Source organism: Ranitomeya variabilis, chromosome 6 (genome assembly GCF_051348905.1).
Source record: "Ranitomeya variabilis isolate aRanVar5 chromosome 6, aRanVar5.hap1, whole genome shotgun sequence".
NCBI classification, from domain to species: domain Eukaryota; kingdom Metazoa; phylum Chordata; class Amphibia; order Anura; family Dendrobatidae; genus Ranitomeya; species Ranitomeya variabilis.
In genome coordinates this window covers 56,073,626-56,095,029 of record NC_135237.1, presented here as the reverse complement: position 1 = coordinate 56,095,029, position 21,404 = coordinate 56,073,626, and the positions used below count along the sequence as shown (strand labels likewise).

Sequence of the window (21,404 nt, the reverse complement as noted above, 5' to 3'; positions counted from 1 at the left end):
ATGGATATTCAAAAACACTTAGCCTACTGATGTCTCAGTTAATTTTACTTTTATTGGTATCCATTTTTACTTTTGACATTTGCCGGTAGCTGCTGCATTTCCCACCCTAGGCTTATACTCGAGTTATTAAGTTTTCCCAGTTTTTTGTGGCAAACTTAGGAGGGTCGGCTTATACTCGGGTCGGCTTATACTCGAGTATATACGGTACTTGACAGCTCCTCAGTGTCCCTCCTCCTTCCTGCTGCTGAGATCTCCCACTGCTCCGTACAAGCTGCAGTTCTTGGGCTGGGTGGGAAAAGATTCAATGTACTTGGACTCATGAGCTCTTTATAGCTCAATTTATTATCAGTTTTCTTTTTTAAATGTTATTAATTGACTTGTGAACTTGATAACATAATCTGTGTACTGGCGGCACAGCCCAGGCTGACGGTGTATTTGTACTGCTGAACCTGGGTGATTGGCAAATAGGCGGCCGCACCGGTCTGACAGCTCTGGTGACTTCACCCACACCGGTAATGACAGCCGCACAATGCGAATCTGTCACCACCTGTAAGCTCCACTATCGGATCTGCAGCAGAACTGCCGGAAACTTTCCTCCCCAGCATGCAGCGGGCGATCATTGCTTCTGTACATATTTGCCCTGTTAGTATGATGTGTATGTGCAGGTTCACACATTGCATTTATAGTGCTCGCACAGCGCTAATTCATTACACTCCGGACCTTCCTCTGGAGCCAGAGCAATTAAACAATTCAAGTAATGTTCCTGGCCAAACAAGTTACCTGCTCACTTGTTACCGCTGTGGCCAGTGATTGGCTGCAGCTGTCACGAATCTGTTGGTCTGGAGCAGGATGTAAAAGACCAGTTCTGCACTAGCGGCTCGGTCCGGACGAACATGTGATCACTGCAACTACTGATCGGCTGACGTGTTCACATGATTCTTAAAGGGGTTGTCCAGTTATTCTATATTAATGGATTGATGGCTTATCTTTAGGATAGGTGATCAATATCAGATCATTTGGGCTGCAGTACCCAGCACCCCTGCCGTTCAGCTGGTGGCAGTGGTGGCCGGATGTGAGCAGTTGTGGAGCTGCACAGTTCTGACAACGCTTTAGTAGCCGCAGTGGGGTACAGGAGATCCACTCCTATTCAGCTCCACAACTGATGTGTTGCACCCCTACCCATCTGTCCATGTGTGGTCCGAGTCACTGATCAAAATTAGTCCATGGCTCGGTGAATGTAACAGTACCCTGACATCATCCAGTATAAACATTGTAATGGCTAGGCCAAGCTTTGCTTTTTGTTTTTTGACATGGACGAAAATCACAGACAAAGCACTGATGGTGAAAAGGCAGATACAATGACGAGAAATGGTCTTATTTTACGTATAAGAAAACCCATGTGAATGAGGCCTGGGGCAGTGTCCCACCTGTACCGTAGTGGAATTTAGTGTATAATTCCTGCGCACACTTATTTCAGGCTGGCGCATGGCCGCTGACTCAGGCTCCATCCTCCACATTTGCCATCCCTCAGGAACTGGAAAAGAGTGTTCAGATGGTAAGTGCCAGCTTTCAGAAGTTCTGCTGTTTTGTTATGTTTAGGATCACCTCAAGGATCGGTTTTAATTGTTGGGGGGTCCCTCTTGTATGAATGGAGTGGTGGTCTAGTAGGCACACTGACGCTCCAGTCAAACACTCTGGGACTGATGGGAAGTAGCTGGGTGTGACGCTAGGCTTTCTCTGAAACTCCCTAGAAGCCCCCGTACATACTAGACTAATAAGTTGAAGTCTGGGAGATAAGGATCTGGCCTGTCCAATATCTGGCTGCCGGTTCTTTTGTGAGATGACAGGCAGCCGCGCTCTCATAGAGAGCACAGGAGTAGTGATTAGCGAGCGTGCTGGGATAAGGTGTTATCTGAGCATGCTCGGGTGCTAAGAGTATGTTCGGACGTGCTCGAATACTATGTTCGAGTCCCCGCGGCTGCATGTCTCATATCTAGTCTACAGCCTCAGCTCATGCAGGGATTGCCTGTTTGTGAGTGACAGCAGCCATGCGTGACCAACGCTTCATTCAAACAGCATTTAGGACCCCTGTTCCTATGATCAATGTGACCCCTCCAGTGATGGCTCCCACAGCAATCCCTTACTACCTACACACCCCATACTCCCCCATAATCATGCACCTTCTGCTCAGCGGGGAGATTCCTTTTTCTTCCCCACTCCCAACATTTCCTATAAGGGTACAGTCAGATGGCTCCCACACCTGCTCTCAAACTTGTCAGCAATTTTCTATTTTTTTTTTTTTTTTTTATAAATTTTCTGCTAGAAATTCCCTGTGATTGATGCCATCCATGTGTGTTTTGCTTTTGTCTCCAGTTTGAATTATTTTACAACCAGCACTTCAGCGGCAGGAAGCTGACGTGGCTGCACTACTTGTGCACAGGTAAGATGGGTCGGAGGTGGTGCTGCAGCTGGGGCTTGGCAATGGGGAATATACGTATGTGCATCGCTGCATGTTGCGTTTATGTGAAGAGTTCGTAATATTGTGCATTTGTATAATGAGTGACTATTGACTTGATGGGTCAGATACAACCAAGACGAATCATGGCATGTTCTATTAGACGTTTTCTGTAATGGCAGTGCGGCTCATGTGCACGTTACGTAAAGATGAATTTATATATTTAAATATACATTTAATCAACTTTTTTTTTTTCCTTTCTGTACAGGTGAAGTGAAAATGAACTACTTGTCTAAACCCTACGTGGCTATGGTGACTACATACCAAATGGCCGTCCTGCTTGCCTTCAACAACAGCGAATCGGTCACCTATAAGGAGCTACAAGACAGCACTCAGATGAATGAGAAGGAGCTGACCAAGACCATCAAATCTCTGCTGGATGTGAAAATGTTAAACCACGATTCTGACAAGGTTAGTTTAATGATGTCGCAAGTCGAGTTTAAGAGAAGATCCCTCGTATCATCAGCTGGAGCCCGAGGATCGTACAGCGCTATGTTTTCCAGATAGGATAGATTTCTAATTGTTCTCATGGGCTTTAGATTGTAGTCAACAAATTGATTTATAGTCCAAAACCCATCTGGGCATCTATATATGTCCATCTGCTTAAAGGGGTTTTACTGGTGCAAAGATTAATGCTCCAAAGACTCCACGGAGGGCAATAAACCAAACTGAGCTAATACTCGCCCTACCAGAGTACAGGGTTGCTTCTCGTCGTTGCTCCAGTCTTTCTTGACTGAGCCAGCTACATTGGCGGCAGCGCTGAGCTCAGTGATTGGCTGCAGTGCTGTCAAAGTGAGATCAGACACATGACGCTGCAGCCTATTAACAAAGAGTGGAGGATCGGAGGCTCTGCTGGACCCTGGAGCAATAATCTTTCGAACAGGACAACCCCTTTACCTTGGCCAGGTATCCAGCACCCAATTCTTTTCTCTTGACATTTGTCTTCAAAGGGAAGTCTATACACCAGACACATTAGATGGTCAGCCAGTTTGCATTATTGTTTTACTTTCCTAAACTGAAAACATATTTTGGAATCCATGGTTGAGATGGAAGAAAACAAACAGCTTATCCTCCACTTTCTATTGGATTTGCTATGGTCTAATCTGACGCATGTAGAGATGAAGGATTGGCCATCGGGACAAGTAATGATTGATTCTAATTTATCCCACTAAGTGACACATTTTGTTTCCTTTCTTACGAGTCTCTGCTGTGATGTCGTTCTATACATGACTCCGTTACATGACTACAGGCTATAAAAAATCCATGAATCTTCTTTTTTTTTTTTTTATTCCACTGCAGGAAGATGTGGACGTCGAATCGATATTTTCATTAAATATGAATTTCAGCAGTAAAAGGACGAAATTCAAAATCACTACACCAATGCAAAAGGATACCCCACAGGTAAGTTTAATTTTTTACCAGTGGGTTACCTAGTTCTCGTTCACATCTAATTTGTGGAAATTCACATTTGTGTGCCAAAACGGTATCTATTGCCTAGCGATATTTACCGTACCAGAAGACTGATATGTTGCCATCATTGTTATGTGTGTGTGTGTGGGGGGGGGGGGGTGTATTTATTTTTTAATGGGCCTGCTGGACAATTCTGTCCTGTCAAAACCAACGGACCACTGATGGATAGATATGGACCATGTAGACGTGGATGTAAGTGTGCTTACATTGACAATATAAATGTGTAAATGCACTTGGGCATGGAAATCCTCAAAGTCTACTGCTGGCAGCTTCCTTTGCAATTGCCAGTCAATGATGGTCTCGATGGTAGAAAAGTCCAGAAACTCTGCAGGATATTGTTGCACATTAAGGCCATGCGGGGTGCGCCCTAAGCACAGTAACAGGCATAGTGCACCGCAGTATTGCAGGGTATTATTCAATGGCTTAAAGGGAACCTGTCGCCAGGCTTTTCCCCTATAAAGTAAGGCCAGCACCTGTATGCCCTCATACCGCATTCTAGAATGCTGTGTATATGTCCCAAATCCGCTCTGCAAGGCAAAAAAAATACCTACAGCTCGGTCCGGTCCAGTCGGCGTCCCTAGTCTTGACCCAGCGGCTCCTCTCTACTTGCGATCGCCGTTTTCCTTCCCTGTTCAAATCCTGAATAAAGTTTTTTTTGTTCTTTGAAATAACCCCTTTAATACAAATGTTTAATTGACCCTATCGTTCTTCTGAGTATACATAATATATCATCAGGCGCGATGTCCGCCACTAGCGGTGTACCACATCCACTATGACACTATGCGGCTGCATCGCTGTCATCACACTTCGGTCTCTACATCTGAAGATAGAAAACATTACATCCATTTTTATTTAACTGGGAAACAACTCGTTGTATGTTCACATCTGAATAAGGCAATCGCACCAGAATTACCAGCACTCCAAATCCATCAGAACCTGTCGTTATCGAGCGCGTTAAATACATATACCGGAGTCTTGCATTGTGTTAGCTTTCCTGTATGAGGATTTCATGTGGTCAATAAAGAAATTCTGTTTTAACACAAGAGCCAGCGCTCTCACTTCTCCTTTCCTTGGTACGCAGGCTGATCTGATTGTACACCCCTCCTTGACCTTGTGAGTAGAGCTGAAAATCTGCAAAGAATAATGGTGTATCTTAAAGGGGAATTATCACTTCTGAAAAAAACACAATAAAGAGAGAATACAAAATTATAAGACTTTTCTCAAAAGCATGAGCTTGGTAAATCATTAGATGATTTCATTCAGTATTACAGTGGTGCAGGTTTTATTTACATTTTACCGGCATAAGCATCAAATCTGGTGAGATTCCCTTTTGGGAGGGGAAGGTGATCCAATACAACATCTGAATAACAAAATGGGAAATATTTAGACACAATGAGGCACTTTTATTCCCTCTACAAAATAAATTGTCAGGTTGGATGCCCGACTACCACTCCGATCTATCTCTGTAGGGCTGCTAATAAAAGCAGAGTGCAGTGCTCGACCGCCCCATGAGGAATGACTGGAGCCATATCATTCTAATGGGGATTAAAGTGCCCTGTACTGCTTATCCGCTGAATAGATAAGTTGTTTTCAATAAAATCTTCAAGAGAAGGACATGGCTGCTTATAAAGGATTGATCTAGTAGATGAGGGCACAGCTGCTTCTAAAGGGTTTATTATCTCTCTACCTACACACAGACCACACTGAGTTGCTGTGGTATGTTATACCTCGATGTCTTCTAGCCTCTTGCATCTCCACTTGATGCACTGTAATACACAAGCATCCATGTTATACTGATCCTAATATACTGTAATTACAGATCTCCTATTCTTATGTGCTGTACACAACCCCACCCCACTGTACACTATAAATTGGAAAAGGTTTTTATACTGGTTGCTGAACAGCCGCAAGACTGAAACATATTATTCGAGCACGCCGAAGGCACCTGAGCATGCTGAGATAACACCTTATCCCAGCACGTTCGCTCATCACTAGTCTACTCTCTATTTTTGACCTATTTTATGCATTTGCCATGACTATATGAGATGGGAATACCACATTAATGAATTTGATATAATGGCTTGCTATCCATTGTCCATTCTTTTACTGCATCATTTACTTTCATTAATGTCCTAGAAATGAACCTGTGATATTTTTCTGGATTAATTGTAATCACGTGTTTGGCAGATAGTCTAACTATTTCATGTGACTACACTTCAAAGCTTTTTAGTGAGTGTAGATACACAGGGTTTGATGGCCGGCATGTGGATTCATATTAACCCAGGAGCTACTTTTGGCAGTAGTGCGGTTTGAGGGCAGTGAGCGCCCGTCTGTTGACCTAGTTTATCTATTAACCTTTGATTTTTCCTGGATTTTTTTGCATTGTTTTCAGCTTAGTGTATGCGAGGCTTTTAGTCTTACTAACATCATCTGAACCCACTGATATTGACTGGTTTTCCTACAGTCTAATGTGTATGGGGGCCCTGACCAGATGATATCATGGGAGGTCGGGACCTGGCATATCTGGTTTCGGACTGACGATCTTTTTCTTCTCCCTGAGATAAGCCACCGCCAGAAATGTCTGGCAGTGGCTTTTTCATGGAGAACGTAGGAGTGCTCGGCAAAGAGAGAGCTCCTGTGTATCATAAAGATAGGAGAAATGACTGTCGCTGTTACAAGTCCATTGAGGGCTTTAGAAAAAACAGAGCTGGTGGGTCATGGTTTGGGTGCGACTATGATGCTGCCATATACTGCTGAAGTTTTCAAATTACTCCATAAACATTAGTTTGACACTTGCGTTTGGAATGGTCGTTCCCTGCAAAATCAAGTGATGTGCTTTTTATACAATCACAAAAAACCCTGCAGCAGTGAAAGGTTTGTCGTGTCTTTTTGCCCGCTTCGTGGCTGCACCGCGCCTGCTTTGCCCGCTTCATGCCTCAGAAAGGAGTTTTTTTTGAATGAGGCAGAGTCGTGGCCACATCATTGTGGATTCGGGAGATCTGCTCTCAGAATTCAATCTGGTGTTTAACTCGAACTTATGGAAAAAATAAAGGGTTAAGTATCACCAATAGGGCGTGGGTTGTACTTCGTATCGTTTTCAGGGACACAGTGTGACGGTGAATGTAGGGAGGATGACGTGCCGCCATCACTACTCTGCCTAATTGCCTGTCCTTGTGTCTATAGGAAGTGGAACAGACCCGAAGTGCTGTAGACGAAGACCGAAAAATGTATCTTCAAGCTGCTATAGTCCGTATCATGAAAGCCCGCAAAATACTACGACACAACACATTGATCCAGGAGGTAAGGACTCATCTATGACGCTGAGAGCCATGTTGTGCTCCACAGAGCGGGGTGTCCTCATGGTGGTGGTTACTATGACCAAAAGCCGCACTTGTCACATTTTCATTTATTTTAATTTTTTCCTCTAATTCTCTCACCAATAACTGAAATTCCAATTAAAAGGTATTTTGAGTGACACTACTATTTTTTTTTTTTTTTTTACTTTTAAAAGCAGAATTCCACCAAACCAATAAGTGGTAATTAACAATTCTGTTGGTCTATCTGTTTAGAAATATCTTGTCAAAATCTGCTCTCCATAAGTTAATTTTCTGATAGGTGTGTTCTTGACATACCTCCTATCAGAAAAAGCAGCTGCAGTGTAAAGCATGGCCAGTGACAGATCAGCAGTTTATGAGGAGTAACCGGATCAGGAATTTATCATCTTTACGGTACAATTCCCATTATTCGTAGCTGCGTCCTAACTGCACAGGACTAAGAGGTGGCGGTCGCACCAACGTCTCTGGGTCCAGATCGCGACATCTGCGTGAGCGGAGCCGTGGGGAGACATCCATGAAAGTTCCACATTGTAAGATGGGGGAAAAATGTTCAACACATGTCCTGACCCCAATTCTGCAGATCTAAGAATTAACATAACCTCGTTTTCCACTTTGGACGCCATGACGTTCTCATTACACCACACAGCCTCCACTGTCTGCTCCTATGTGATGGTTATGGGGAGGTTGTCTTTAATCAGGAGAATAATTGAATGTCATGCCCATTTCCTTTTCTAGGTAGCGCTAGTTACAGTCCTGTCCCGTGACTCTCTCAGCTTAGTCTTTGAAACGCACAAGTGGAGACGTCTACAAATGTGAAGGTTACGACGGCCCATTACTAAAGGAAACCCCACTATGTTCACCCCCCTTTTAATGGAGAAAGCAGCTGCCAGACATCTCTGATGGTGGTTTGTCTCCTGCGAAACCAAAAAAGATCAGACATTCCACTTCCATCCCCAAATCTTTGATGGTTCGCCTTCTCCACCTAAAATCAGTCGGCTATTGCCGGATAGTGCTTGTAAAGACAATCAGGTCTGCAATTTACTGCTTGTTAAAATTTGCAGCCTTTCTTGAGATATTAACATTTTTCTTTAGTTTTATTGTTCGTTGCCTAGGAGACCGACCACTGCAGCTGTCAAACTTGTAAGCACTGCGCAGGATCCTATGATTTAGAGGCTGCAGATTTAGGGGTATGTTTTTGAGGCAATATAAGCAGTTTACTACTTTTAAGTAAAGCAGCAGCACTTAAAGGAATATCTCATCAAATTTTTGCTACTTAATCTGAGAACACCATGAGGTGGGAGCTGAGACACTGAATTCAGCAATGTGTCACTTACTATGCTTTGTGCTGCAGTTTTAGCACCGTCAGTGTATTATCAGCAGATTATCACTGCCAGACAAGCTTCCCTTGTACCTCCTGGTCCAACCCCGCTCCCAGCACTGATTAGCAGCTTACTGTCAATATACAATGTACATAGAAACCTGCTAATCAGCGCTGTAGATGGGATTCACTTTTTGAACACTTCTACATCCACAGCAGAGAAAACTCTCATTGCTTCACAACTGCTGCACCCAGTAAAGTAAGTGATACATTGCTGGAATCAGGGTCCCTTTCTCTACCTTATGCTACTCTCTGATGAGATAACACGAACCTGATGACAGATTTCCTGTAAAAGGGATTTATCATGAGGTTCTATAATACAAACTGAATTGGGTAGACCTCTTAGGCCTGAGTGTACTTACTTTCAAAATCATGACAGAATGGCTGTGTAATCCTGATATTAGGATGAGCATTTTGTGAGTCCAGTTATAGAGCAAGTGCGCTCATGAGTCCAAGTATGTTCAGTCTCCAGCTACCCAGCCTGACAGCTGCAGCTTGTACTGAGCAGTGTGAGATCTCCGCAGCAGGGAGGAGGAGCACTGAGGAGCTGTCAGAAAGAATTAGACTGCAATTCTGAGATGGATTTTTCACTGTAAGAACATCAGCCTCATCAGGTCTAATGTAAGTATTTTGTATGGATAAATCGGATGACGGATTTTCTTTAATGTCAAGTAGAGGCTGCAAAAGAAAAGGCAAAGTTATTGTGTAAGCGCTAAATATTAGTCCCCTCCTGCGCACAAATAAGTAATGCGACATGGCACAAACTATCGAACTGTTAGACTCCAATCGATAACATGAATTTGTTACTGAAATGTTTATCTTTTTCCTTTCTCAGATTTACTTTTAAAATAAGATTCAGCTATACAGAAAAATGATAAAAATTATACAGGCTTCTTTTTCTGTTCTGTTAAAGGGGTTATCCAGGACTTGCAAATTGACCTATTCTGTGATAGGTCTTCAATATGCGAAGCGTGGCACCTCCACTAGTCAGCTGATACACCGCTATTCCACTGATTTCTGTAGTAAAATCGTGACAAGTCCCCTTTTCGACTTATGATCTATTAGCGCATCATATGTCAGGTCCCTGTCTTTAAAGCAGGATCAGAAGCAGAGCCTGCAGTGTTGCTTGTTGTTCAGCCATCATCTGCCTCTAACCGTCAGCTTCTGAAATACTGTTGTCAATATCTGATAGTTGCATTTACATCGCTCGGCCAGGAGGTGCACCATTTCAATCATCATAGTCAACACCCCAACCCGCCTCCCACTCCATGACCCCATACCTTCTTCTGTTATGACCGTACTCCTATGAAAACCAGCCGGCTTAATTCCTTTTGAAGATCAAACCAGTTTTCTCCATCGCTTGGGTGTATGCTGCTGCCACTAGGAGGCTGACACTATGCACAAAAAAAGTTAGCTCCTCCTCTGCAGTGTACACCCCACCGACTGGCACTAGGATAATCAGTTTAGCTTAGTGTCAGTAGGAGGAGGACACGGGCCTTTCACTAGACCCATTTCTACCTCAGTGTGCATCGTTTCTTTTCAGGTACCTGGAGGGATACAGTGTGAATAGTCACAACTGTACTCCCACAAAGAGACTATGAGTACGACGTGTACTGCCACCCCGTATCCTCATATGTCTAGTCGACAGGACCCCAGCCCCTAACACAGAAGCGTGTTGAGGTGATCTGGACCCGGTCCTGCCTCGGGCTCCCACCCACTCGCCCACCAGAGCCTGTCGGTTGGAGGAGACGCGGGCATCCCACATCGCAAGCTCTTCGGACGTCCAAATTTTCCTGGACGGCGAGGTACTTTTCCCTTTTCCCCCCCAAGTGTCGGTGAAGAGGATAAGAAGAAAGATGAGAATTTTAGCTTAAAAAAAACCAAAAAAACAGATTCCCTTTATTTTACTAGAGGGCCTTAGGGGTCTTTCCCCTTAATTCAGGCATACCTTCGGCGTTTTAGAGCTTCCACGCCGCTTCCCCATACTCGGGCAGACATCAGCTGTAGCCTAGGTCCCAGCTTCTCTGGGGTCTAGCTGCAGCTTTCAATAATTGGGTCTTCCCCCTTTGATTCTGGGGGTATTGGGGCCCCGGTCGCTTTCGTTTTCGGTGTTCCAGGGCCCTCCGTGCCGCACCCCCACGTGCCGGTGGGCACCAGCTGCAAATCTAGGTCCCGGCTTCTCTCGGTCCTAGCTGCAGCGTTGACTCCGCCCTTTTCTTCCTGCTCTTCGGGCAGGCTTTTCTCCCTCCCGTCTCTTAGCTCCTTCCTTTCGGTGGTTAGCTCCGCCCCCCCCCCCCCCCCCCCGGAGCCAGCCCCTTCTTGCTGCCCCTGGACACAGCGTTTGGGCTCCGCCCCCTCTTCCGGTTTTCAAGAGCGGGCTTTTCAGTGCGCGCTTTCCCTGCTTGGACCTGGGCATCCTCTTGCGGCCACCATCTTTCTGAATTGCGCAGCCAGATAGTGCCTCCTTCTTGCGGAGTACCCTCTTCCTACACAGCAGCTGTGCACCCGAACGCTGAATCAGGATCACTGCACAGTACTGCCAGTAGCTCTGCTCTGCATTTTACTGTCCCCTAACCTGCTGGCATCACTTAGTGGGTCTGCTCATCATGTCTTATTCAAAGGGAGAACGTCCTCGTCTTCCTGCCTCCTCCTCCTCTTCTTCTTCTGCTCTGGTCGGACACTTTGTATGCTCTTCCTGTAAATGCAGGCTTCCCTCAGGTCAGTCCTCTCCCCTTTGTCAGGACTGCAGCAAACCCACTGTACCCACCACCCAGGAGCCCCGTTCTGTCCCAGGTGAGAGCGAAACCCCTATCCCAGGGTGGGCTTCCTCTCTGTCACAATCTGTGGCAGATCTCACCAGGGTGTCTCAGACCCTGGTGTCCGTACTTGATAGGTTGCCCCTGCAGACTCCCGCGGTAGCCATCTGGTCACAGGATGCTCTGGCCTTCAAATACAGGCCGCAAAAGATCCAGCAGGAGCGCCGGTCTGAGTCCTCTTCCAGTTTCATCTTGCCCCTTGGTCCATCTCGGCGGTCTACTTCTTCCTGATCCTCTTCTCCTGAGTCAGGCGAGGCGTTTTCGGACGCTCCATCAGAGGACGCTTTGGAGCTGGATTTGGACCAAATCGCTAACATAAGGGATATGGCTCAGAGTCTCATTGGACCTATCACCCACACCTTTGGCATCAAAGATACCTCTACGGAATCTGCAGATCAGGCGGTGTCATTTAGACGGTCTAAACCACCTTGCAAGGTCTTTGCACCTCATTCAGAATTTGAGGAGATTCTGGCCAGGGAAAGGCAGAATCCGACCAGATGCTTTCAAAGAGGGAAGCGCCTTGGCGTGTTATATTCCTTATCTCCGGAGCTCACCGCCAACTGGACAACTTCTCCCTCCGTGGACCTGCCAGTTTCTAGACTGTCTACCAACACGGTCCTCGTGCTTACTGATGGAGCATCTTTGAAGGATTTTAATGACAGAATTATAGAATCCTTTGCAAGGTCAGCATTTGAAGCGGCTGCGTCTACTCTGTCCGACTTTCGCTTCCACTTGGGTTTCAAAGTCCGTAGCCAAATGGGCCAAACAACTCCGTCAAGGCATTCTGGCCGGAGCTCAACCAGAACAGCTGGCGGATCTCCCCAACCAGATTTCTCACGCAGGGGAGTATTTGGTTTCTGCCTCCCTGGATGCCGCATCTTGCGCAGCTCAGGGTTCCAGTAATGTTGTGGCTATCTGGCGAACTGTTTGGCTTAAGGCCTGGCAGGCGGACTTGTCGTCAAAGAAGTCCTTCACCAGACTGCCTTTTCAAGGATCACGTCTTTTTGATTCCAGGATGGGCCAAATTATTAAAGACGCCACCGGGGGCACAAGCTCTCTTCTCCTCCAGTCCAAACCTCGCCATCCTCTTCCGAAGCGGCAATTTCGGTCCTTTCGTCATGTCCTTCTCCCAACAGCAGAGGCCTTCGGCTTGCCAGGATAAGAAAAAGGTCTCCTTTAGGCCCACACCTTCTTGGTGCTCCCGCTACACCCAAGGTAGATCCACCAGGTCTAGACCTGGAAGATCTACCTCAGCATAACTCTCACCGAGACCCCGGCGCATCTGTCCGAGACGTCTGGCTCGACTCGGTGGAGGACACATGGGTCAGGGAGGTTGTATCTTCAGGATACAAAATAGAATTCGTTTCTCGGCCCTGGGATCGATTCTTCGAATCCCGCCCTCCAAGAGACCCCGCTCTGGTACCGGGTTTCTTTGCATCCATCGCCTCCCTCCTCAAGTTACTGAACAGAAGGGTTCGCCTGCGACATTTCAGGATGGAATCCCTTCGTTCAGTAATCGCTTCCATAGAGGCTCAGGAATTTCTGTGCTCCATAGACATTCAGGACGCCTATCTTCATGTCCCTATATTCCCGGGACATCACAAATTCCTGTGTTTTGCGGTACATCAGGATCATTTCCAGTTTGCCGTTCGGTCTCGCAACCGCTCTCAGGGTTTTCACAAAGATCATTGCAGCGTTGATGGTCATTGTGAGGATCAGAGGTCTAGTGCTCTTTCCATACCTTGACGACATCCTCATCAAGCCTCTGTCTTTTTCCCAGGCTCACGAAAGTCAGTCCATCTTCCTCGATACCCTGTACCACTTCGGGTGGCTTGTCAACAGGAAGAAGTCCTGCCTTGTTCCGACTCAGCGCCTCGTGTTTCTAGGCATGCTGTTCGACACACATCAGTCACGGGTTTTCCTCCCCAAAGAGAAAAGAGCAATTCTCCGGCGGGAAGTTGGCTTGCTTCAGAGCCCTCGGCTTCTGTCCTTCCGATCAGCCATGAAGGTCCTAGGGAGGATTGTGGCAATGTCGGAGGCGATACCCTTCGTTCAATTCCACTCAAGACCACTTCAGCAGGCCATCCTTTGGCAGTGGGACAAGTTTGTCTTTTCTCTGGATCGTCCTATTCGGCTCCCGTCCCGGGTCAAACGGTCTCTCAATTGGTGGCTGACATCACCCCTCATCTTAGAGGGCCTGTCCTTCCTTCCCGTTCACTGGCAGGTGGTGACGACGGACGCCACCCTTCTCGGCGGTGGGTAGGTTTTTCGCCACCTGACTGTCCAGGGTCGTTGGTCAGCACAGGAGTCTGCTCTGCGGATCAACGTCCTCGAGATACGGGCCATCTTTCTGTCCTTCCTTCACTGGGAAAGGCTTCTCAATGGTCTGCCAATTCGAATTCAGACGGGCAATGCCACGGCAGTGGCATATGTCAACCACCAGGGAGGGACTCTGCGTTCCTTGGCGTTGGCCGAGGTATCAAAGATCCTCCTTTGGGCAGAGGTGACAGTTCCGACGATATCCGTGGTGCATATCCCCGGCGTGGACAACTGGGCTGCCCATTTTCTCAGCCGTGAGGGTCTCGCAGCAGGGGAATGGTCCCTGCATCAGGAGGTCTTCCATCAGATTTGCATTCAATGGGGAACTCCGGATGTGGACCTCATGGCATCCCGACTGAACAGGAAGGTCCCTCGGTTCGTCTCCAGGTCCCGCGATCCTCTCGCAGTGGGCGCTGATGATCTGGCCATTTTTTGGTCACAGTTCATGCTTCCCTATCTGTTCCTTCCCCTTCCTCTTCTTCCCAAGCTGCTGAAGATGATCAAGGTGGAGGGGGTGACAGTCATTCTGATCACACCGGATTGGCCCAGAAGGTCTTGGTTCGCGGAGATCGTCAACCTTCTCGTGGACGCACCCTGGCGGCTTCCTTACATATCCGATCTGCTGTCTCAAGGTGCGATCTGCCACCTGAATTCTCGGTCGCTCAGTTTGACAGCGTGGCTGTTGAAACCGCAGTTCTGAAAGCGTCCGGCTTTTCAGATCGGGTGATTCACACCATGATCCAGGCTAGGAAGCCGTCGTCCTCCAGGATCTACTATCGAACCTGGAGGGCCTATTTCAACTGGTGAGAGTCCAATCACATCCCACCTATGTCATTATCTCTCCCTTCTATTTTGGCGTTTCTCCAGGCGGGACTGGAGGCGGATCTTGCCCTTAGTTCTAAAGGGTCAAGTATCAGTTTTTTCCATTCGTTTTCAGAAGACGTTATCCTCCCGACCGCAGGTCAATACCTTCCATCAGGGAGTAGCGCCGTACCGGGCTCCCGTGGTTCCCTGGGATCTCAATCTAGTCCTGGAGGCCCTGAAGGGTTCTCCCTTTGAGCCTCTCAGAGAGGTTTCCCTGTCATTTCTGTCCTGGAAGGTGGCCTTTTCGTGGCCATCTTCTCCATCCGGCGCGTCTTGGAGTTGGCGGCCCTTTCTTTTCACCCTCCTTTCTTGGTTCTTCACCAGGATAAGGTGGTCCTGCGGCCTCCGCCTTCCTTACTTCCCAAAGTGGTGTCCACCTTCCACCTAAATGAGGACATCGTTCTACCTTCTTTTTGTCCTACTCCGACTCATCCTCTGGATTCTTCCCTGAACAAGCTAGACCTGGTCAGGGCAGTGAGGATCTATCTGGCTAGAACGGCTTCTTTTCAGAAGACGGATTCTTTTTTCGTCATTCCAAATGATATGCTTAGAGGCCTGCCGGCCTCCAAGGCGACTATTGCTCTCTGGATCAGAACGGCAATTTTGGAGGCTTACCGGATCACGAACAGAGTGCACCCTCCTGGAACTAAGGCTCACTCTGCCCGGGCAGTGGGCACCTCTTGGGCTGTGCACCACAGGGTTTCCACCCTACAGCTTTGGCGGATGCCAGCCTAGGCAGAAGGATTTTGCAGGCGGCAGTGGTGAGTTCTCCAACCTGATGGAAGTCTGCTTTTCCCTCCCAGGGACTACTTTGGGACATCCCATGGTTCCTGTGTCCCCCAATGAAGCGATGGAGGAAACAGGATTTTTGGTTGCTTACCGTAAAATCTGTTTCTCGGAGCCTTCATTGGGGGACACAGCAACAGGCGATGTTGATCTGTTCCTTTGTTTCTGTGTTATATGGTTACAGTTAAGATGTCTGTTTCGTGTTATTTCAATTTGTTGTTTCTCCTACTGCTTTCTCACTGATTATCATAGTGCCAGTTGGTGGGGTGTTCACTGCAGAGAAGGAGCTCACTTTTTTGTGCATAGTGACAGCCTCCTAGTGGCAGCAGCATACACCCATGGTTCCTGTGTCCCCCGATGAAGGCTCCGAGAAACAGATTTCACGGTAAGCAACCAAAAATCCTGTTTTTTCTCTGGAGGTGATATACTTGTCACTTCTCAGCCTCTTGAATACACCGAGTCCAGACCTCCTGTCTATCTCCAGCAGATATCCTACTTCAATTACCTGTTCACAGCAGGAGGTCACAATTCAATATGAGAGTGATAAGTCCCTTCTCTGTAGATTGTAGATCTGACAGTCACCATGGGCCAACAGGTTAGCACACATGTGACTTGTATGGACAGCTGCAATTATTTCTGTGCTGAATGTTGTAAGTATTAATGTACTGTATATATATTTTTTAATGTACAAAAGAAATAACCATTCATAACTGAACTCTTTGACTTCATATATAAAGTGAGTTTTTTTCAGAAAAATATATAATGAAAGAGATAATAATGCCATTATGAGCTGTACAATACAGAAGGCCGTCCTTGCCACCAAGGGCAGTGAGTGATTGCTTCGCTCGGTGAGATGTTGCCATTTGCACATTTCACTGCTTGGCTGTCTTCACTGTCCTTGGCTGCGTCCGTACATTTCTAGTTTTCACTTCTTGCATGGCTACACCCTGTATAATCAGCGCTCACTTCCCTGCCATTTCCATTTTCCTTCCACCATACCTCACAGATTGCAGGCTGGTAAGTGGTTGCTCGAGATATTTGCATGTGCTGATGCCGATGAAATGCAGATCAAGGAATGAATATACAACTTATTGGCTCCTTCCCAGCAATCCTGGATGTCTAGTTATTTGCGTTTTAGGTTTTCTTTTTCTGCATATGGAGCTTTTTCCACTAAAATAATTATTCTCGTTGTCTGATTCTGTCAGTTTCTTGACAAGGATCTGTCAGATCGCCAAGCATATTATGTGTTAGTAAAATACCTGTATTCCCCATGAAACACCAATTCTGTAACCTCCAGTTACCAAACTCTGCTCTGTTCTGTTCCTCTGTTATTACACCTGGAAAAGTATAACATTTAGGCTTTGTTCACACGATCCTTTTTTCGCTGCGGATTTTTCAGGTCCTGATTTGTGAAAACCGCAGTGCAAAACCTGCGGTGGTTTTCACTGCGGTTTTCAGTCCTTTTTCTACTGCGGATTCCACTGCGGGTTTCCAGCTGCTTTTTCCTATTGGTGCAGGTGGAAAACAGCAGCGGAATCCGCAGAAAGAATTGACATGGTACTTCTTTTTTTCCGCAGAAAATCAGCGCGGAGTTTCATGCTGAAAAAAGGAACGTGGGAACAGCGGATTTCGTTTTCCATAGGGTAACATTGTACTGTACCCTGCATGGAAAACGTCTGCGGATCCGCAGCTGCAAATCCGCTGCGGATCCGCAGCGAAAACCGCATCGTGTGAACATAGCCTAAAACAAAGTGGTCCGGGCAGAAAGAAAAGTTCCACAGGGACTTGGCGCTGTAAAATAATAAAGTAAGTGATATTCGCCTACTTGCACCAACCTGGCTCCAGCATAATCTCCTTCATGGTCTACGCGGACACAGGAAGAGATGTCGTCCACCAGGAGCAGGACGGCAGCGCCCTGTGATTAGCAGCAGGCAGGTTTCTTGAGCAGCACGTCATCAGAAGTCACCTGCCGGTGTTGCTGCTAGTGGAACGGTGACTTATTTTTGTGTCCGCTCAGACCACCACAAGGCACCCTGCACTGGATCTAGGTGGGTGCCTGTAGGTGAATATAACTTTATATTAGAACTTATATAGTATTTTTTATTACACTAAGCGCCTGGGGAGTTTTTGTTTTTACCTGGACAACCCCTTTTAAAGTGTAGCAGTCATTTCAGGTGACTTGTATCCTGCTTTTCTCTCCAGTTTTCCCCTCTGCAGCCTCGGTCTTCATCAACTAGCTTAGATACAACTGAAAATTGGAGAGCTGTTATGTGCCCCATTCACAGCTCACATAGAGATATTCCTGCCCACTTATTTAATAATAATCATCTTTATTTTCACAGCGCCAACATATTCCGCAGTGGGTTACACTACAGTTTCAAACACAACAGTCTAAGTAACAGTAAAGTTTCTATGTAGGACATGGTCAAAAGAAACAGGAGCATGGAGGACATTATAGACCAGTACTGAGTAGTGTAGCTGTGAATTCAGCACTGGAGTAAAGCACACACTTACTAGAAAGCAGCAGCACATTGTCTCTCACTCTGCTCTGCTCCATGTGTCCAGCTCCAGTGGTCACACATGCTGAGTAGATCAGTCCCACCTCCCGATCCCCTTGTACACAGTGGCGGAGAGATTTCTGCAGGCCAGCCAATAGGAATGTATGCTATAAGCGGATTTTCTCACCAGCATTCCAGATATTATGTGGATGTTCATTATCGAGACTTTTTCTCTTTAACGATTACATGTGAAAACTTGTTTTTGTCCTTGATGTAAGTGAATAATTCCGAGCCGGCCTCGGAGGGCTGCACAGTGCTGTGACACATGCACTTTAGTAGTAGAAGAATGTCGCTATAGGGCTCAGGTGACTCAGAAATGGGAAAGTGGGGCCGTGTGTGTCTTGAAGTAGAAAGCGTAAGGAGCTGCGGCAGATACATCTCCTCCTGGATGAGATTGCTCCTTGTGACGTGTCCTCTGCCCTCATCTGTGGTCACGTGTGTTGTGGAGAAGCTGTCCTTCTGCGTTCATTACATAAGCCATCACTCCACTACACTGTGCACAAAGCATCGCTCTCATCAAATATTCACCAGCTGCGTGTCCATGGCCCGTAGCGCACTCATTCATAGCCGATCGGCACGCAGCGCTGTCACCGGCCTGTGCTGGGACTCTGCTCTGTGTAACGCACATAGTGGTTTGATAATATTGTGGTTATATCATGGACGATATGCACTTGTTTAAGTCATGTTGTAAAAATGGACAGTTCCTGAATTTTCACTTTATCCAAATCTGCTAATATTTGGGTTGAATCCTGAATCTTACCTGCGTTGTTTAAACATGATCTTATGTCTGATTTAAGGAAATTTACAGCAGCAAATATTGATCAGTCACTGGATAAGGTGATAAAGGTCCGAGCGCATTCACACACCAAAATACCCTGCCCAGCCACTCGTCTCTTGGTACAAACTCATGCATGTCCGAGGCTGATAGTACAGACTCCTTTAACATAAAAAAATATATATTTTACATATATTAGTGCTATTTTCTGAAATAAAGTTAATCTAAGCTTCAATCCACAATCTTCATTCTTTCATTTATGTGCAACCTGATTTTTAGTGTCAGATTTTTCTCTCGTGGGAGTGTCTCTGCCTGTAATACGTGCTTTATCTGAGGTTTGTGTATCCAAGGTGTATCAATCTACAGTAGCTCCGATATCGGCACAGCTTCCGCCAGGCATTTATTTCCTTTTCATGTATGGTATTTTCCTCATCTGTAGCACGGTGTCTCTTCCCTTTCAATGATCGTACCTGCTTTCTCACCTGTCCACACTATGGATCTGTGTCCAGCCCCTATCCCTGCTGCTGTACCTAACACTAAGAGAAGGGAGAGCAGAAAGAGCTGTCAGGAGCCAAAGCTCTGATGGATTTGTATCTTTTTTGCTGTTCACTCACCTACGTAAGGCACTGGGCAATACTGCAGCCCCAAATTTAAATGGTAGAACATTTTTAAGGAAAGCAATTTGGAAAGTTTCTTAACTTAGCATGGTGGAAGCCAATGAACAATTAAAAAAAAAAAAAATTATGCAAGCTTTTATACTTTAATGGAGTCGTTCACTACCGGACAAACTAATCGTAAACAATTCAGTGCTGTATTTAAAATAAAAACAATATATACATTCCTCCTTCGATGACCACATTCCAGCACTGTCGGCGCTGCTGTTCCCGGTGAGTGGCGTGACTCTGTCATGTGGCGTGTGCAGCCAATAAGCTGCCACTCATCAATATTCCATCAGGGCAGATGTCCACTCTAATGGAATAGCTGCCGAGTGGCTGCTCATTGATTGCAGCCCCTACGCTACACAGCAATCACACGAGTCTCCTGGAACAGCAGCACTGACCACATCGCGGGAATGGCATCGCTACGGGAAGTTACTGTCCACTGTTTTTATTTTAATTGGTCCTGAATTGATTAAGTTGGCTGCAATTAGCCATTAGTGGACAACCCCTTCAAGCTGTAGACCAGAAGTCTAGATCCTACCGAACTTCTTCTGTATTTCTTTTTTCAGTGATTGTGGCGAAATGTTTCTTGTTGTCGCGACTGTAATATTCTGTTCCTGTCCTTCCGCAGGTCATCAGCCAGTCCCGAGCACGATTTAACCCAAGCATCAGTATGATAAAGAAGTGTATTGAGGTCCTCATAGACAAGCAGTACATAGAGCGCAGCCAAGCGTCAGCAGATGAATACAGCTACGTAGCATGATGGTGTCATCCCGTTGGCGCGTGTAAAAGGAAGTCATCACATCACTTTTCAGTGTGCTCCTGTTGGAAGAAGCTGGCCTTTGCCTCCATACTCTTATCACCTTGGCAGTCCCTGTTTTTCTGCTGTTTACAACATCACCAGTGCCACGTCATGAGCGTCAGTCAAAATGCCTCTAAATATTTCCAGCTCATGCCATTGTAACATTTCTTACAACTCTACTAAAAGGAATGAGTGAAGTATTTCTGGAATGTGGAATTTTTTTTTATCTTAGATTTTTTTTTTTTGAGTTGGGTAATTTTGTTTTGGAGTTTTTTTTTTTCTGTCCCTTCACCTTCCTCAACACGATTGCAGTTGTTTTTTTTTTTTTTTGTTTTTTTTTTTATGTATCTTAAAGGACCTAAGGTTGAAACTAAATATTGTAATATTAAAAAAAAAACAAATAACCTAATAATTGTATCTACTTTAAAATGTACAAAACAACAAACATGATATCGCTGCTTGTCGGATTAAAAAATAAAGACATGTACCGTGTAGCAAGAGGATTCCCTCCAGGTACCAGGAACGGTCTTTCAATTCGGCTCCTTGCCACTAGGATGCTATTACAAAAAAAATCTATAGATGTACTGCTTGATAGCACTAGTTAGCGCTTATTTTATAAAAAGAAAAAAAAAACCTATTCCTGCAGATTCTATGGATGATGTTTTATACCACAAGCCCACTGAAATCTGACCTGCAAATGTAATGGGAGATTTATCTGCTTTATAAGGCTTTGTCCACACACAGCTTGTGGAAGGGGGTAGAGTAATATTGAAATTTGTTTTCTGTGTGTGCTTGACGTTTCCTTAAGTCTGTGAGCGAAAATTTTAGAAGATGCAGCTGTAAATGCGAGAGCACATCTGGTTCCACTCCATATCAGAAGGTAAAAAGGACAAGACTACCACTACCTGGGAGGCTATGTGCCAACATGTCCCATTTCGGCAATTCTGAGACCAAAAACATCTGTGCTACTTGTCTGTGACTTGCTGTCACTAGTGATGCTCGCAAGCGCTCGTTACTCGAGTTTGCTTAGGGTGCTCGAGTGACATGTTTGAGTTCCCGCGCCTGCATGCTTTGCATCTGTTAGGCAGCTATAAAGCATGCAGGGATTGCCCATGTATGTCAGGCAA

At 46.0% G+C, this 21,404-nt stretch overlaps 1 protein-coding gene across 1 annotated transcript in view; it reads left to right on the top strand.

Annotated features, from left to right (window-relative positions):
- The window catches only part of CUL2 (cullin 2), a 79,035-nt gene extending 58,266 nt beyond the window's left edge, over positions 1–20,769 (top strand). Inside the window, exons 16-21 of the mRNA XM_077268531.1 lie at positions 1,478–1,555; positions 2,374–2,440; positions 2,724–2,926; positions 3,815–3,916; positions 7,169–7,285; positions 20,107–20,769. Of these exons, the coding sequence (XP_077124646.1) occupies positions 1,478–1,555; positions 2,374–2,440; positions 2,724–2,926; positions 3,815–3,916; positions 7,169–7,285; positions 20,107–20,238 (699 nt within the window). The 3' untranslated portion in view covers positions 20,239–20,769. The remainder of the gene's footprint in view (positions 1–1,477; positions 1,556–2,373; positions 2,441–2,723; positions 2,927–3,814; positions 3,917–7,168; positions 7,286–20,106) is intronic.
- Positions 20,770–21,404: the final 635 nt, after the last annotated feature.